At 43.6% G+C, this 18,993-nt stretch overlaps 2 protein-coding genes across 10 annotated transcripts in view; one reads left to right on the top strand and one right to left on the bottom strand.

Annotated features, from left to right (window-relative positions):
• DYNC1I1 (dynein cytoplasmic 1 intermediate chain 1) overlaps positions 1-11,448 on the top strand; it is a 222,943-nt gene extending 211,495 nt beyond the window's left edge. For all 6 annotated transcript variants that reach the window (XM_053359118.1, XM_053359121.1, XM_053359124.1 and 3 more), the window contains one exon: positions 10,643-11,448. In XM_053359118.1, coding sequence (XP_053215093.1) covers positions 10,643-10,753 — 111 coding nt within the window. In that variant the 3' untranslated portion in view covers positions 10,754-11,448. The remainder of the gene's footprint in view (positions 1-10,642) is intronic.
• Positions 11,449-14,062: 2,614 nt separating this feature from the next.
• Positions 14,063-18,993, bottom strand: part of SLC25A13 (solute carrier family 25 member 13) — a 109,920-nt gene continuing 104,989 nt past the window's right edge. For 3 of the 4 annotated variants that reach the window (XM_053359116.1, XM_053359114.1, XM_053359115.1), the window contains 3 exons: positions 17,077-17,235; positions 16,893-16,983; positions 14,063-15,348 (listed from right to left, as the gene is read on the bottom strand). In XM_053359116.1, the coding sequence (XP_053215091.1) occupies positions 15,168-15,348; positions 16,893-16,983; positions 17,077-17,235 (431 nt within the window). In that variant the 3' untranslated portion in view covers positions 14,063-15,167. The remainder of the gene's footprint in view (positions 15,349-16,892; positions 16,984-17,076; positions 17,236-18,993) is intronic. The other variant, XM_053359117.1, reaches the window with a different exon arrangement.

Raw genomic sequence — 18,993 nt, forward strand, 5'->3', positions numbered from 1 at the left:
TGAGCTCCATATGCTCGGTCCCAGCTCCTGCCAACCTAGCAGTTCGAAAGCACCTCAAAGTGCAAGTAGATAAATAGGTACTGCTCCGGCAGGAAGGTAAACAGTGTTTCCGTGTGCTGCTCTGGTTCGTCAGAAGCTGTTTAGTCATGCTGGCCACATGACCTGGAAGCTGTATGCCGGCTCCCTCGGCCAATAAAGCGAGATGAGCGCCACAAACCCAGAGTCGGCCACAACTAGACCTAATGGTCAGGGGTCCCTTTACCTTTACCACTGTATATGTTGCTTAATGCCAAACATAGTCTTCTAAGCCATTTGCAAACTCACGCAACATTAAAATATCAACAACCATTATTAAAAGAGGCAACAGGAGAATCCCGTTAAAATGACGCCAATTAATATGGGAGGTGAGCGTTTTGTGCCAGCCAGTGGAATGCCAGTACAGATGAGGCCTTTCAGCAAGGAGACCCCACTCCATAACATTGGGGCTGCTACCAGTGTGGGGAGGGGGAGATAACGACTGCCTCTGTGTCACCTTAAGGCAGTAATCATGGGGCCACTGCAACCAGGTTCCATTTGTTATCTTAACTGGGCAGTGAAGAGAAAATTGGTATTTCTAACCTGATCCATAGTAATTTAGGGATTTTTATGTTAAGTTACAAGAGCTTAAAACTGGCTGGGTATGAAATGGGTGCTGCTTGTTACCCAGGCCATGAAATTCTACATCAAACAAATGAAATACTGTGAAAATCCCTGAAACGAGAAGTAATTGACTAGAAATATTATTTTATAGAATTAAAAAAAATAACCAAAATCAAAAAGTTTAAGGAAAAAATTTGAAAAATCTAGAGCCTTACCCCCTTTCTTTGAATTTGGTCATTTAAGGTTTATGATTTCTCTATTTCCTTCTGAGGAAACTGAATAGTTCAGTGAAACGAGGTTTGTAGCTGGCATCCCGTTAAGGCTTTGTTCAATTCTAGGTTTTTCTAATTTTTTCCTTAAACTTTTTGATTTTGGTTATTTAGTTTAATTCTATAAGATAATATTTCTAGTCAATTACTTCTCATTTCAGGGATTTTCACGGTATTTCATTTGTTTTGTGTAATTTCTCAGTTCCGCGACTGTCTTTTTTCTACTGATGAAATTCTACATCAGCTGCATGCTCTGCAACAGCTATAAGGGAAACAACACATTGCAGTCATCTAAACATGAGGACAGGCATCCCCCAGTCCATTGAGTGATCTGCAGTATCTGTCTATAAGGAAGCGGGACGACATGTTGAACTGGTCCGTAGCCTAGGTGTGGTTGTAGAGGAGCCTTCTAGCACAGCACCCTGGTTCATAAACAGATATTCTCCCGGGGCAGTGGGGGTCAGGAGGGAGAAGCTGTACTGAATTTCCTAATATTGTACAACATCTTAATGTGGAAGAAGGAAAATGCACTTTTAAAAGTAATATAGCATCATTAACATTGTGTAGCATCTTAATAAGGAACCATGAAATAGTGTATTTAAAATAACAAATTTAGCCAGGATGAGGAGGGAAGTAAACTTATTTCCCAAGAACATTTTCTTGTTTTTTTCTATATACACACAGTAAGATCAGCTTGACTAGGAAATTGTTACAGCTATTTCCCTGCGCTACAGGGAATTGAGTGAAAAAAATGTTCAGTGCCAATATGGGTTAAAGCGATATCACATTAATGTAATGGTGTTCTTGTTTGTGAAATTCAGCTGAACAGGCATGCTCTCCTCCTTACTAGTACTAGCATATGCTTTCTGGAGGAATATCTTCTAAAACAAGAATTTGTTTGTATAATTAATCATCTTTATGATTCTTCTGTGGTTTGAGCCTGTCACTTTCAATAGCAACCTTGGTTGTGAGGGAGGACTTAATTATGGTGTTAAAATGCTTTTTCCTTAATGGTTGGTGAAGTTGTGTGTTGTATAAATGTATGGCGCAATGGAATGTATGTCTTGATAAGGAGCCGGTTAGCCTAAAATTGCAGCACATTACGGAAGAGTTCAGGACATTAATTTGCTCCGTAGAAAAGCGGAAACGACATATTTGAACTATAATTTTATGGTATTTGCAGGCGCTTTGGCTGTGATCCAGCAGACCGCAAGTACACAGGTTTGGTGGCTTTTAAAAAAGCAAAAGATCCATACATTCCTCATGCCAGCCAGGCAGTTCCTTGCCTTTCCGTAGCAGACAGCCAGAGCCTGTGACGCTTGCAACCTTTCGGAAAACAGCTCTTGAGAATTATTAATTTTCAGAGGCAGCCACCTGCTTTAAAAAATAAAAAAGAGGTACCTCGTGTTAGGCATTTATTTGTATGTCTTTTTGGAATTTGTATTCTACCCCGTAGAAAGTGTCTCAGGACAGCTTAAAATAAATAATAATAAAATCAGTGTCAATATAAAAGGAAGCATACATTCATAACTAAATTGATACACAGAAGAGGTGTCACAGAAAGCAAGTTAACTAATTTCTCACTGGAAGCATCCCAGATAAAATTTTTCAATTAATTTGTACCCCACCTCAAATCCCTCCAAATCAGTATCTCTTTAATTTATTCAATTTCAGTTAATTCTCCAACTGATCCTGCTCCACATCAATCCAGTTCTCTTCAGTTAACCACACTTATTACAGATCTTAAACATATGCGTTGCCCCAAATTAATATCCTACCGGGAACCTGGGTCATCTCCCAGTTCAGTTTCCCCTTCTATTCATTTCCCACCCAGAAGCACTTAGTGTAGTTCAAGATTTGTGGCTTGGCCCCCTTGGGAAACAGCCACAGCTCAGTGGTAGAGCATCTGCTTTGCATGCAGAAGGTTGCAGGTTCAATCCCCGGCGTCTCCCGGTAATACTGGAAATGTCCTATTTCTGAAACCCTGGAGAGCTGCTGCCAGTCAGTGTAGATAATACTGAGCTATATGGACCAATGGTCTGATTTGGTATAAGGCAACATCCTATGTTCAGCCGTAGCAACATCTCTTCTGTCAACTGAGATTTACACCTCTGACAAAGTGGATTCCAGTCTGCTGGTGTGTATACTATAATACATTTGTGAATGTTTAAGGTGTCTCAAGGCATTTTGTTATTTTTGCTGGAGCCCAACTAACCCTTAAAGATAACCACTGCCAGTTTAGTACAGTATGCAGAATGGACTGTAAGTGTTAAGGTTTTTGTTGGAGTTCTTTTCTCAATGCAGTAAGATATAGAAAGCTAAAGTAAATTTTAAAAAGAACCTGAAAATTGCTACAAAAAGTACAAGTAGTATACTGTACAAAGTCCTCTCTTAAAGGTTGTTCTTAGCCCTTGCCACCCACAGAAGGTAATAGGCCTCCCATTGGGATTTTTCCTTTCTGCTCTGAGCCAAATAGGCAGAATGAACCATTATTGGATTTCCCGAGGCCGGTGAAGCTTTGGAGTCGGCAAGGGTGCCTGGACTTTCTTTGATTCAAAAAGTTTGTAGGGAGGGTTGGATTGGAGTAAGACGCAGAACCATCAAGCTCAAGCCAACAATGAAGATGGTGCTGTGGAAAATGAGGGGGAAATGTTAGTGCAGTTCTTTAAACGGTAGGCAGTTTGGCCAACTTGCTAATTTGCTTAACATTATCTAAGCGGGGGGGATGTGGGTGGCGCTGTGGGTTAAACCACAGAGCCTAGGACTTGCCGATCAGAAGGTCGGCGGTTCGAATCCCCGCAACGGGGTGAGCTCCTGTTGCTTGGTCCCAGCTCCTGCCAACCTAGCAGTTCGAAAGCACATCAAAGTGCAAGTAGATAAATAGGTACCTTCTCTGGCGGGAAGGTAAATGGCGTTTCCGTGTGCTGCTCTGGTTCGCCAGAAGCGGCTTAGTCATGCTGGCCACGTGACCCGGAAGCTGTACGCCGGCTCCATCGGCCAATAAAGCGAGATGAGTGCCGCAACCCCAGAGTCAGCCATGACTGGACCTAATGGTCAGGGGTCCCCTATACCAAGTAGGAACTTGTGGACCTCCAGAGGTTGCTCTCCATCCCTCCCAGAGATGATGGGACATGCAATGTACTGAGAACTGGAAGGTCACATGTTCCCAACCCTTATCTCTTAAGGCTTAGCCAAACTTTTCAATTTCGAGGGTTTCGTCTGAGGTGCGCCTGAACTTTTAGCTCTGTGTGTGTTTCACCAGTGGAAAAAATCTGGTGCGTGTGCCTGTAGGGATCCTGCGGTTTCTTATCTTTGCTGCTGCAACTCCCATGATCTGTAACGGCCGCCCCTGAACAGTGCAAAGAGACACAGTTCACAGCAGAGGTTAATCAAGATGAAAACCCACAAATGAACTTTATGGGGAGTGGGGGGTATGTACAGTTCCTGCGATACCTGCTGTGTGTTGAGCGGAGACAGTCTTTAGCCCGTCTGTGGTATCCCACCCCTTCAGTTAAGCACACCAGTATATACACAGAGCTGATTAAAATCATCTGCATGCAGTTTTCTGGCTTCAACCTCTCGCCGGTGGTTTCATCCATTGTTAGCAATGATGCTCGGCTCTCTGAAGAGTTAAGCACAGTGGTACTCCAGCTATGTGAACAGGGTGCTTTCGGTTACTTTGGTGGCCTTCCTCCCCCCCCCCCTTTCAGATTACCTCCCACTTTGTTTCCAGCCATGTGTGTGGCATTGGGAGTTGCCTGGAAAAATACAGACTTTTTCAGACTATATATAAAGAAAAATAATGAAGGAGTTTTGATACTACCGCAGGATCAAAGCCAGAAAAGGTGTGTGCTCATATATAAATATATATATGCGCGCACAAGCAGACCCCATAGGGAGAAAGAAAGCTATATGGATTTCTAATATGGAATTTTTTTCCTTACTGGGTTTGTCTTCTGTGTAAGATTTGGGAAGGAGTGCTGCAGTTACGATTGTTTTCATGCAATGTTTCATCCTTTTGTAAATTTTAATTATCTATTTTTAATACGTCTGTGCCTATACTTCTTTTTCTTTTGTCTTGATTTGAGTATCTGTCTGGTTTTCTTTCTATAACACTATAAATGAATCCATGCAGGAAAGCTTTGCTGGGTTGGAACCAGACTGACGGAGTTACGCTGTAGCCCCCTTGAGAGCCAGTGTGTTGATAGTGGTTACAGTCTCGGACTAGGACCTGGGAGACGGGGGTTCAAATCCCTACTTGGCAATGAAGCTCACTTAGGTGACCTTGGGCCGTTCACTGCCTAACCTACCTCACAGGGTTGTTGGGATCAAACAAGGACGGGAAGAACCAAGTATGCCATCTTGAGTTCCTTGGGGGGAAATATTAGGATATAAATGCAAGAAATAAATAAATGGGGCAAGTTACTCATAGGGACGCGGGTGGCGCTGTGGGTTAAACCATAGAGCCTAGGACTTGCCGATCAGAAGGTGGGCAGTTCGAATCCCTGTGACGGGGTGAGCTCCCATTGCTCGGTCCCTGCTCTTCCATCCTAGCAGTTTAAAAGCATGTCAAAGTGCAAGTAGATAAATAGGTACTGCTCCAGCGGGAAGGTAAACAGCGTTTCCGTGCACTGCTCTGGTTTGCCAGAAGTGGCTTAGTCATGCTGGCCACATGACCCGGAAGCTGTACGCCGGCTCCCTCGGCCAATAAAGCGAGATGAGCGCCGCAACCCCAGAGTCGGTCACATCTGGACCTAATGGTCAGGGGTCCTTTTACCTTTACCTTACTCATGCCCAGTGGTGCAATGGAGGGGGAATGTCGGTGAGAGCAGCTCTAGGTCTTCTCTTGGTAGGAGTGATTTTGCCATTTGCCAGAGTTCAGGGTGATTGACAAACTCTTTTTGCTCTGGGGAAGTGAATAGGGTGATCGCCAGGCTTTCAGGTTAGGAGTTAAGAGTCTGCCAGAATATTACACCCGCATGGCTGCTTGTTTGCTACCAGGCTGAATTCAGGTTGCTGCTTTAATGGCTTGGGACCAGTTTACTGAATGGGTTTACTTAATTCAGTTTATTCGATCTGCAGCACTTGTACAAGTGCCATGCAACGCCTGCTCTTTACTTGTAAGGAGTCATTCCTTTAGAGCAGGCATAGGCAAACTGCGACCCTCCAGATGTTTTGGAACTACAATACCCATCATCCCTAGCTAACAGGACCAGTGGTCAGGGATGATGGGAATTGTAGTCTCAAAACAACTGGAGGGCCAGAGTTTGCCTATGCCTTCTTTAGAGTGACAGCACCTGAAATTTGGAACTCCCTGTCTATTGACATTAGGCTGGCAATATCATTGTCCTCTTTTAGATGCTTACTGAAAGCTGTTCTGTTTACCGCAGGCCTGTCCAAACATGATTTGGTTGTAACTGGTCTTAAATTAGTTGTAGATGTACAATCCTACAATTCTATGATTCTGTTGTTTTAAGATATTTATAACAATTTTAAATGTTTTAAATACAGTGGTACCTTGGGTTAAGTACTTAATTCGTTCTGGAGGTCCGTACTTAACCTGAAACTGTTCTTAACCTGAAGCCCCACTTTAGCTAATGGGGCCTCCTGCTGCTGCTGCGCCGCCGGAGCACAATTTCTGTTCTCATCCTGAAGCAAAGTTCTTAACCCGAGGTAATATTTCTGGGTTAGCAGAGTCTGTAACCTGAAGCATATGTAACCTGAAGCGTATGTAACCTGAGGTACCACTGTATATATTTATTTTATTTTTAATTACAGCTGTCTCTGCTGCCCTGGTAGGAAGAATGGGCTATAAATCAGTCAATCAATCAATCAATCAATCAATTAAAATAACTTAAAGCAGCAGCCAGACTGAGATACGTTTATTAAGACACCTTAGTGTTCAACGTAACAGTTTCCTGTTTCCCCTAAAATCCCAAACATGCTACCGAGGAAGGAAGAAACTTAAAGCATTTAACTTAAATCGTTTGGTCATTCACTTATGTATGTGTTATAAATCGAGTATTTGACAGTATCATTCTAGAATCCAGTTCCTGCTTACCCTGTTGTCTAGTTCCTTGCATGACGGAATCGTGAAGAAATCTTTACGTGCAAAACTGTTTGCAACAAATCTCATTCCATATCAAATGCATTTCTTATGGTTTGTGTGCAGACAACTTCAGGATGGCAAAAGCTGTGCTTGGAGTAAACAGTTAATGCACTCCTGAGATAGGGTTTTTCTGTTCTTTCCTAAAATGCTTCTGTTAAATTGAAAGATTATAAGGATGCTGATAAACCACACTTGGTCTTTATTTTGAAGCCTCATCTTAGTCATTATAACCATTTGCCTGGCTGATGCTATTGGAGGAACCAAGCTAAAATTAACCCAAACTCTTTTTTTTTTTTGCGGTCCTTAATTAGCCAGCTTTACAAAATCTTTTTAACTAGCTCTCTTGAAGCCAAACATAATTTAGAATGGAATATATAAAAATGAGAACCCTGAGATGGAAATTTTAGTGAATCTGCATTACAGGCTTCAGATAAAGAAAGAAGAAGAAACGTCTGTGTGTGTGTGTGTGTGTGTGTGTGTGTCCAAATATATATTTGAATAGGAAACATAAAATCCGAATGGCACCTCTCTGACATTCATTTTTGTAAAATGATGTGCAAGGATATGGATGGATGTTGAAGGTGGTACAGTGGTACCCAACCCTGGTGATTTGTCTCCTGAAGCGACTGTGGCAGCAGGCACACTATACCTTTAAAGGAGTGCCCCAAGCTACATACTTGCTCCAAGAGCAGGCCGCCTCCCATAGGGAACCATCCACTAACAGTGTCTCTGTCGTATCTGGATTGAGCTTCAGTTTGTTGGCTCTCATCCAGTCCATTATTGAGGCAAGACACTGGTCCAGCACATCCACTGCCTCACCTGCAGATGTAAAGGAGAGATAGAGCTGAGTGTCATCAGCATATTGCTGACAATGTACTCCCAAATTCTATAGACGATCCCACTTGGTGGTTCCATGCAGAAGTTAAAAACTGCATGGGAGATAAAAATGGAACCAGAAGGAACCCCATGTTAAAGGCTCCATGGAGCAGAGGAGTGCTCTCCAAGCATCCCCCTCTCAAAATGACTATCCAAGCAGGTCCAGAATAACCACAAAGCAGCACCACCCACCCCCAACTCGGATAGTGGCTCCAGAGGGATACTATGGTCAATAGTAGGGAAGGTCAAGGAGAATTAATAGGGACACATTTCCCCTCTCCTTCTTCCAACAGAGGTGATCAAAGCAGTTTTTGTGCCAAAACAAAAATTCACATTTAAAGTATAATCTATCAAAATTTAAAGCCAAATCTATCAAAATTCCACTTTCCAAAATGATGTGAACCAAAAAACAGCCATCCTTCCAAATTCACATTTTACCCGAACTTTGTGATGCAGTTCTCCAACCCAACACTGTTCACAAAAATGCGTGTATTAGGGGGAAGTGTGCATAAAAAGGAAGTTATTAATGAAAATAGGATACACAAGTGCATTATATTAGGGGAAATTGCTTGTACTGTAGTCCATTAAACTGCATATACAAATGTGTTTTCTGGGAGAAATTTGCACTAAAATGCTGGTGAATTTTCATATGGATTTAAAGGGGGGGGGGGAATCAGAAATTGTTGCCAGATGCGGAGAACTGAATTTACGATTGGAAAAATGGAGACAACTGAAATGGACAGATCCTTCCTTCTGCACTTGTACTACAAATTTGCAGAGATGTATCTCTATATAAGGTGCATAAAAGGATTGTCTGGTTTTATGGCTCACTAGCATGGGACACATACCCCAGATGCTCAGTGTCAGTCACACTGCTTCCTGCCTTGAAAGAAGTTCCTTTCCAGCCATCTACGTTGCATAATTTCTTTAAACAGTTACTTTCTCCTACAGCATCCAGCAAGAGATTACAGACTTTACGGAGCTGTAAAAATGTGCATGGTTAATTTAAATTCATGTTGCCGGCTTCTAGGGTCGGAGTCTATGAAAATGTACATAGAGGAAGCAGTCTGGTGATTGTTCCAATCTTGTTTTGCATTATCTCTCAAAAATTGCAAGACTAGATTCGGCTAGAATGGATTCTGGGGTGGGGTGGGATTGTCCCGTGGTATCACTAAAGCACCCTAGCATCCATTCCATTGAAATACATTTCCCGCTCGGAGCATACTTTTGTCCTGTCTTCATAAGAATAAAGTGAAAAAAGGAACAATTTTACCAGGTTTTTTCAGTGTTAAGGGGTGGGAGAAGAAATTCTGATCAGTTTGCATAATATTCACTTGCTCTAGAGATGCTTAGCATTTTTATTATATACCTTTTCTGTAGAAGTACATAGAAACAGGGCAGAGCAAAAATGCCCCCTGCCCCCTCTCAAATCATGCTGCATGATGATTTCAGAAATATGACATGGTGCATACATTTTTAACATGTGTAACTCATCCTGGAGTTCCATTCTAACTGCAGTGTAGTATCGCCCTGGCCGTGTCCAACTGCTGCTATTATAACATTCTGACCTTAACTTATAGCAGAGATAGGGAGCCTGTGGCCCTCTCATTGGACTCCACCTCCCATCAGCCCCAGCTAGCATGGCCAATGGGCAGAGATGGTGGGAAAGCCACAGCTTCCTTATCCCCGACTTGTTGTGGTCTTCTACTGTAGTGGGACATCTCCTTCCAAACCAACACTTTCAGATAGCAGGGAAGCTAGGCCAGTCTGATTCAGTGCCATCATTACTGAGATGCATAAACATAAAGAGCACATCTCAAACCAAGGCTGATGAGATCATGTTGTGGAGAAACATGATTTATAAACTGCGTAAATAAATGCTTAATGTTTGAAAGTCTAAATAGGCTTGCCTACATCAACCAGAGGGACGCAGGTAGCGCTGTGGGTTAAACCACAGAGCCTAGGACTTGCCAATCAGAAGGTCGGCGGTTCGAATCCCCGCGACGGGGTCAGCTCCTGTTGCTCGGTCCCTGCTCCTGCCAATCTAGCAGTTCGAAAGCATGAAGTGCAGGTAGATAAATAGGTAACGCTCCGGCAGGAAGGTAAACGGCGTTTCCGTGCGCTGCTCTGGTTCGCCAGAAGCGGCTTAGTCATGCTGGCCACATGACCCGGAAGCTGTACGCCATCTCCCTTGGCCAATAAAGTGAGATAAGCGCCGCAACCCCAGAGTCGGTCATGACTGGACCTAATGGTCAGGGGTCCCTTTACCTTTACATCAACCAGAAAAGGCTTTTGTTGGTTTTAAAGGTATCAATAGCATTTGGTTGGATTCTGCCATTTGTTAACATGATAAAATGTGCCGTGTTCATTTCATTGCCCTACAGCATTTTTATCCTATATCTAGCCATCCATCCATCTATTTATCTATCTAGTATCACTGTAGGGGCTAACCTCTGGTCCTCCAGATGCTGAACTATATTGCTGATCAGCCCTAGCCAGCAGTAGGCAGGATGCTTGGAATAGTATTTTAGCAATATCTTTAGGCAAGCCTAAGAAAAATAACACCAAAACTGTTCAACTGGCAGTTAACATACCCCATCATAGATTTTTATAAAACACCCAGTTGCATCATTCCTCCAAGAGGGCTGCTGTAAACAGAATAACGAACGACTGTCAAAACAGTGTGGCTTAAGACCTCCCTTTGTCCAGTCTTAATTTCTCCGCGCCACTGTCTGTTTAATTCTTGCAGCTTGCTATACCGCACAACGATGAGTGGACCCGATTTGCCCGGACTCTGGTGGAAATCCGTGCCAACAGAGCAGACAGCGAAGAAGAAGGAACCATGGAGATCTCTGCCTAGAAGAGAGAAAGGTGTCCTTCCCTTATGCCCTCTGTTGATTGCAGTCATGTTCCGTGTCAAGTCAGTATTGTTGTGGCTTTCCATGCCAGTGTTGCTGCCAGCATTCCCCAGGGTTCCGATTTCTCCATATTAATCGCGTTGTGCTTCAAGCCGTCTGAAAATATCCAGAGCGTTTTCATGCTTCATATTTCTTTTTGAGAAGTTTACGAATGAGAGGACAAATCAAGCCCAAGCAGGTTCAGTTGTTGCCTTTTAAATCCTTTAGTAGCTGCAGTAACTAGCTAGGAACTCCTGAATAAACTTGGGCTCACACGCGTTTCTGGCACAGTCCTATTAAATCCATATGAAGTCAGATATGATTGGGTACAGATGTGGTGCGCTTCGCAACATGGGACTGGGCCAGAGACTTTTAGATGTGGTGTTTCACATGGTGACTTACATTATGAATGGATGTACTATACGAACATTGCTGCTCCTTATTTATTGCGGTGTGCTGCATGGAACATATTTATTTGAAAGCATTAAAATAAACGATCCCAAAGCATGTGCATAACGAGCAAACTGCATTGTCTCTGCATGCCTGTTGGGGTTATGTCGAGTCCCAAACAACTATTACTGGATGTCACTTTTTACTAAAATGAAATCTGTAAAAGGGTTTGGTTGAATAAACAGAACTTTCTAAAATCGCCTATTAATCCTAGATACTTTAGCAATATTTCATGTGCAGTTGGTCCCCGGCACTCATTGCAGGATACCACTAATGGTCTGAATGAGGAAGTGTTGTTTCAGAAGTAGACAGAGGCAACGGCAGTAAAATGTGTCAGAACTGTTCTGTAGCCACATTTGTTGGTTTTCTTCTTGATAAAATTATTTCCGTTACTGGTCAGTCAGAGAATTGTAACTTCTGGGGTAGTAACATTGATTAGATGAACAGGGTTTTGTTTTTCTTGGAGTGGTAAGAGTCAATATTACTTGTTCAGATTTGCACCGGTAATACAAATGCACAACCATAATTAATCTTACTGGCAAGATTCCTGTGGGCCATTCTGATGCTTCATATGTATAGACCCATGTGTAAATTTAAGCTCTGAGCTTCTGCAGCTTCCCAGGAACACGGGCCAATTTTCCACTGTTAGCGCTTAAATTACTGCAGAATCTGCCTGTGCACTTACACGAGGTCTGACATTACTTCCTCTGTTCGGCTGCAACCATTGGGGTGGTCCATTGGGAGGGCTTTGGAGTCCTGCCTGCCTATCCCGCTTCCATCCGCCCCACCCATCATGGTCAATGGTCAGGGATGGTGAAGAGCTACAAGTTTCCCATCCCTACATTAGTATCCAAACTGGACATACCTTCCTAGTCCACTGTTAAATGATCCAAAATAAGTGTCTTTTGTCAATGGAATGGGACTGGCAGTGTTTCAAGGCAAGGGTGGTTTGGATACTGGTTAAGCTCCACATCAGCATCTTTCATCCTAACCTGCTCAAAATGATGCAGAGGACCAGTTTGGTCCAGACACTTGGCTTTGCAGAGTGAGTCAAAGCAAAAAAAAGCAAAACCACACATTTTGGTCCTACTGTTCACAATTCCATTCTTTTCTCTCTGCAGCCACGCATCTGCCAACTGGTACCATCCATTTTGTCCCCGGACTTTGCCAAAATATAGTTGTTGGATTTAGCGCCCTGTATTTCCTGCAAAGTTGCAGCACTGCCTCTTAGGCGGCAAGTAGGACTCCTTTCTAAAGTACACACAGAGAGTGGTTAAAAAAGCACAATTTGTTCAAGTGCTGTTTCTGGGTTATTTGCTGTTTTTAACTTCCCCAGAGAGTTCCATAATGAAAGTATCTTGAGGTTTACTTATTTCCAAACCAGCCAGTAATTTATTATGTATAATCATTAGATTTAAAATGTGTCCTTTAGCGTAAGCAGCACAGCTAAACGGCTCAAGTGACAAAACGATACTTCCATTTCCAAAGTGCTTTTTACACTGCTCGTTTTCCACAGCGCGGAGCCTAATCAGAACCGACGAGCCGAATGCACAGCCACACCAGTTGGGCTGTGCTCATCGGACATGTCCAGGGAACCAACATGGCAAAGAGGCCCTCCTTGGTGGCACATTCAGGGCACTCTTGCCCTCAAGTTTTGGTGCAGTTAGAGTGATGGCTGCTCTTATCAATAGCGCTGCAGTCGTTACCATATCCTTTGGAGGTGTGCTGGTATTAAACCCATATTATATGGCTGAGGTTAAGACAACAGGATCTTGCTTAAGGCTAGCAGCTTGTTAAATTTGTGGCAGAATTTGAGGTTTGGACAAGGTGGGTCGGGGAGACTACTCAGCATTCAGCTCAAATTCTCAGCCAGGACACAACTACAATACCCGTACGAGGCACAGCAAGGCTTTATAAATTGACAGTCTGGCCTTCTTTTCATGAAGAAGTCAAGTTGGCAAAGTCCCATCTGAGCCTGCACCCAGCCAAAGCTTAGGCACCTTCTGTTTCAACCTTTAAACGGCTGCTGAAAACTTTTCTGTTCTGCCAGGCCATTGCAGGCAATTAAGAATAGGTAATAGTAGTACCAGATTTTAATTTTTATGTGTGTTTTTAAGTATATATAGATATTATTGTAAAACACTTTGATATTTCTTATAATAGCGACCAGCGTATAAATGTTTTTCTTAAAATAAATGCACGGAGTTCGGTTCTGCTGCAAACACCCAAAGCTTGTTTAATGAAGGCCCTTGCTCTTAATTGAGATGTAGAACTTTAACCAATCAGTTCTAGTAAATCAATAAAAATTGCAGTATTCCGATTTTACGGTTTAAGTAATAATTTGTGGAGAATTTGATCCAGTTAGTGGCTTTTGTTAACGCTTTAAAAAGATCCAAGGCAAACTTTTTTATTACTATTAAAAACCAAAGCCTACATCCATTTTATAAAAATGGGACGAGCTTTTAAAAAGCTACCGGTGGTCTCAGCATGGGAAAACAGGCCATGTGGTGGCATCCGTGACAGATGGCTTGCACTGCGAAGCCTTTCTAGGCACATGTTGCAATACTTGTTAAAAGCCAGAGAAGAGTTCAGCCCTCAATGACTTAGCCTCTCTCAGCCCCCTTAACAAAGTACAGCTCCCATAATTCTTTGCAGGAAGCTGTGACAGTTTTAAAGTGGCGTCATGGCGCTTTCAATTGATGGCATGAATGTGGCCTTAATGTTGGTATGACTTCCGGCAAAGGGTTTTCTCAGTTTCCCACTAAACTCTGCAAGGCAGCCCCACGCCCCCCCTCCAAAAGAAGGCAAAATATTTAATCTGGTTGTTATTATTATTATTGTATTTTTGTTTTGTTTTTTAAAAAAATCTGTTTTAATTCATCAAAATTATTCAGAATTTCCACACAAATATTTTTCAATTACAAGCTGGCAGTTAAGGCAGATACCATTGATACAGTGCATGGATTTTTCTATTGCATTTATTTAAACAAGCAGCAGGTTACTCTAAGTGCACCAACACAAAAAACAAGAATCCAAATATCAGCAGGGCCTGGTGTGACCCCCTTGGGCACAGCCTCCGTTAGCGTCGACGAAAGCTGTGCTGGAACTCCGAGCCAAATAGCACTGAAGAATGTATAGCTACACCTCTCGATGGCTCGTGCCTTTTGGTGTTGAATTTTCATCTCATGTGGTATGATGCTCTTCCATAAAGTGCAGAGACTATGGAAAAAATTACATTTCTCTTCCCACCCCCCAACCCCACAAGCCTTCTGATACCAGGAACAGAATATAATTGCTAAACGCTCGTCGATGTGGTTTCAGTTAGAAAAACATGTTCCCCATAAAACCCTCCTAATACAATCCAGGAATGCAACTTGTGTGTGTAGTACTCATGTAAAATACAGTCACTCTTGGCAAGAGTCAGGTACCGCTCGTATCGACACCTTTGGAATCCTCCGGTACGGATGCAAATGGAATGTGTCCCCAATTCTTAGACCGGCTGTCTAAATTGTTCTGCGTTGAGCACCATGATCTCTGTTGAATAGCCAACATGCAGCCATGACGACGGGACAGCCCTCCCCGAAACACACCACCCTCCCCAACAAGAAGAGCAGTTGCATACAAATGTCCTTCCCCAAATGAGCCCAAGTACATTCACGACCCCAGGTATGTGCAAGAAAGAACAAAAATGCATTCATGGACCCAAACCGATAAGACTACTCTAGCAAGAATTTCACAGTGATCTGATAAAAGGAAGCGCAGAGACCAATGATTCACACTTAAAAGATGGGGAGCAGGTGGGAAGAAAGACTTGCAGATCAGGTGGTGCTGGGTTGAGACCAGAAAGCTAAAGGAATGAAGTATTAAGACTGATCAGATGAATGGCTCTTTCCCAACATTCTGTAAAAGGAAGTCGCTGCCTTGTGATCAGACAGGCGCTGCCTTTGAGGTAGGCGGTGAAGACCGAAATCGAGGTAAGTAAAGTCCAAATTTGTTTTCAATTCCTGCAAAAGTGGCAACGGCCAACTTGTAGCCCCCCACGTGGTCGGGATTCGGTGCCGGTAGGGTGATCCTTGTTTTCAGAACGGCTTCCGATCCAGCTGGCTTCCTGGAATACATATTTTATCAAGTGTGATTATGCAGCCTTCCACCCTAAAAGTAAAGTTCTTTCCAGAGAAAAAGCCCACAAGAGCTTGCCTGGGAGAAAATGCTATTTGGTTCCGCCTCTCTCCAAACTCCCTCCCATCCGTGGCTATTCCTCTTGGTCAATGGGCAACATCAGCACTCAACCTTAGTGAAGAGTTGGTACCTGGGGCTGGGGAAGGACCATAGCTCAGTGGTAATGCATCTGCTTTTTATGCAGAAGGTCCCCGGTTCCATCCCCAGCAACTCCAGGTAAGTCGATGCCCTGGCTGAAACTGGGCTAGATGGGAAGCTTCCTATAATCTTCTTTTTCCTCTTTTGTACCGATTTCTTATGCAATCCTTTCAGACAGCAAGCCACCGTTTTATAAACTTTAGTCCGCTGACCGAGATGCTCTTTGACTACAGTTCCCATCATCCCTGGCCACTGGTCTTGCTGGCTGGGGCTGACGGAAGGTGGAGCCCAACAGCATCTGGGGTAGAGAATGTTTTACATACCTGTATAAAAATAAAATCCTATATTCTCCAGCAGCTGCCTATAAAGCAGCACAGTAAGAGCACGTTAAAAATTACTTTGAGACTCACCCAGCAATCTGTTCAGTGCGAAATCTGTTTTGAGTGTCGGCAGAAGAGGTGAAAACATGGAAACTTAAGGTGACATAATGCATCAGTGAGGCAAGTCTTAACACTAGTGTTGAGGAGACTTCTCAATCTCATCAACAGCATTGCAGTATTAACAGCATGCCAACACCACTGTACTCTACCGTGCCAAAGGTTTCTAATGATTTTAATTTTTTTTATTGGCAGATGGAAAAATGAATTTTTCTTCTGTATCTTTCACTAATGGGTTTTCCCCCTTCCCCCTTATTCTTCTCTCTCTATTTTCTTTCTTTCTTTCTTCCTTGTTTTTTGGCTTTTGTTTTTCAGCTTTCTCCTATTTCTTTGGAGTCCTATGTCTGGGGCCTTTATTAGAGTTCATAGATTGTATACTCATGGGGGTAGTAGAGGGTTGATGGAGGACCCTGGATGATGACCAGGAAAATGCTGGTCCCCCAGGATATGAGGCTGGGAGGAGAAAGGAAAGATCCCAGGTGGGAGCTGGGAGGAGCTACTGTCCTCTGTGGGTGGTAAGGACCAGGAACTACTTTTAAGAGAGAACTTTGTTTGGAAATCAATAAAACTATGTTGTTTTGTTTTGTTTTTAAAGAAAGGACTTCGGAATTTCACTTCATCGATTTTCTTCTGTAGTTGTAATTTTATTGTATTATGGGAAAATCTTAATAAACAGTCTTTTTAAATAAACCCTACTGCACTCTGTGAATGGATCTTCCCTTTGCCATTTAACTACTCGTGTTCCTCTTCCTGTCTGCCCTCATGTACATGACAAGCACTGGTGTTAAAAAGTGTATCTCCCCTGAGCTTTAGTGACCCCTAATTCATAAAGAAAATCTGAGCTCTTTATGACTAACTCCTATAAAGAGAGCCAAGGTGGTCAAGCCAACACACTTACGTTCCTCCAAAATCAATGTAGAACCATCTCTGCAGAAGCTCGTAGGTCACTAGGGTTACTCCAAACTGTGGAGACGACCGAAATACACGAGCTGAGGGGAGTAAACCACATCATTATTAGCCGCATTAATGCATCAGGTTAACACGCATCCTTCCTTGTTAAAATGAGTGTTTGCAAAGGCTACCTGCAGCTCCTTTCCAAAATGCCCTGGGGCCTTCCTCTCGTAGGATCTTCCCGAAACAGTCAATCACGCCGCTGTAGGTCGTTTGTCCTGCACGGGCTGCCACCTGTAACCTCGTCTTGATCACATCCGCAGGCGTCACTAAGGAAGCGGCAGGCATTCCTGGAGCAAGGGAAAGCAGGGCAGAAAAGAAACCAGCTTGTTGAACTTGCTTGGAGATGGGTGAGTTGGCCTGTTAGGACCCTGGGAAGGTGCCTTATGCTCCATCTAGCTCCGTAGGGTCTGTGCTGACTGGCTTACTAGCAGTACATGTGAAAAGGATCTAGGGGTCAACAGTGCGATGCAGCAGCTAAAAAAGGTTAATGCCATTCTAGGCTGCATCAACAGAAGTGTAGTGTCCAGATCAAGGGAGGTCATAGTACTCTCCCTCTTTGGGGGCGCAGGTGGCGCTGTGGTCTAAACCACTGAGCCTTGGGCTTGCCGATAAAAAGGTCGGCAGTTCAAATCCCCGCGACGGGGTAAGTTCCCGTTCCTCAGTCCCAGCCCCTGCTAACCTAGCAGTTCGAAAGCATGCCAAAAAGTGCAAGTAGATAAATAGGTACCACTCCGGTGGAAAGGTGAACAGTGTTTCCGTGCGCTGCTCTGCTTCGCCAGAAGCGGCTTAGTCATGCTGGCCACATGACCTGGAAAAACTGTCTGCGGACAAACGGCCTGTAAAGTGATATGAGTGCTGCAACCCCAGAGTCGTTCGCGACTGGACTTAACTGTCAGGGGTCCCTTTACCCCTGGAAAACCGTGTCCAGTTCTGGGCACCACAATTTAAGGATGTTGACAAGCTGGAATGTGTGCAGAGGAGGGCAACTAGGATGATCAAGGGTCTGCATACCAAGCCTTATGAGGAATGGTTGAAGGAGCCGGGTATGTTGAGCCTGGAAAAGAGGAGACTGAAAGGAGACAAGGTTGTTGTTGTTGTTTAGTCGTTTAGTCGTGTCCGACTCTTCGTGACCCCATGGACCAGAGAACGCCAGGCACCTCTGTCCTCCACTGCCTCCCGCAGTTTGGTCAAACTCATGTTGGTAACCTCGAAAACACTATCCAACCATCTCGTCCTCTGTCGCCCCCTTCTCCTTGTGCCCTCCATCTTTCCCAACATCAGGGTCTTCTCCAGGGAGTCTTCTCTTCTCATGAGGTGGCCAAAGTATTAGAGTCTCAGCTTCACAATCTGTCCTTCCAGTGAGCACTCAGGGCTGATTTCCTTCAGAATGGAGAGGTTTGATCTTCTTGCAGTCCATGGGACTCTCAAGAGTCTCCTCCAGCACCATAATTCAAAAGCATCAATTCTTCGGCGATCAGCCTTCTTTATGGTCCAGCTCTCACTTCCATACATCACTAGCCGTCTTCAAATATCTCAAGGGCTGTCACATGGAAGATGCAGCAAGCTTCTTTTCTCCTGCTCTGGAGGAGAGGATCTGAACCAATGGCTTTAAGTTACAAGAAAGGAGATTCCGACTAAACATACAGAAAAACTTTCCGACACTAAGAGCTGTTTGACAGTGGAACAGTCTCCCTCAGGAGGCTGTGGACTCTCCTTCCTTGTAGATTTTTAAGCAGAGGTTGGATGGCCATCTGTCATGGATGCTTTATTTTTCTTTTTAAGTTGAGTGGCAAACAGAAGTCTTCAATATAATGTCTGAAGCTTGCAGAGGGTCTTGAGTTCACTTTGGGGAGGTAAAAGTCAGCTCCCTTGTAGTTTCCAGCATTTGCCCCTATGTGCAGAAGACTGGAAATCTTTGCACTTTTTTGACTTCAGGGCTACATCCTGTGAGAAAGTCTTGTTAAACTCAAAACAGGCAGACAGGTACAAGTTGTGCACAATGCGCCAAAATAAAATAAAAACCCCAAACCCCAACTCAATAATGT

This window comes from Podarcis raffonei, chromosome 12 (genome assembly GCF_027172205.1).
Source record: "Podarcis raffonei isolate rPodRaf1 chromosome 12, rPodRaf1.pri, whole genome shotgun sequence".
Classification (NCBI taxonomy): Eukaryota; Metazoa; Chordata; class Lepidosauria; order Squamata; family Lacertidae; genus Podarcis; species Podarcis raffonei.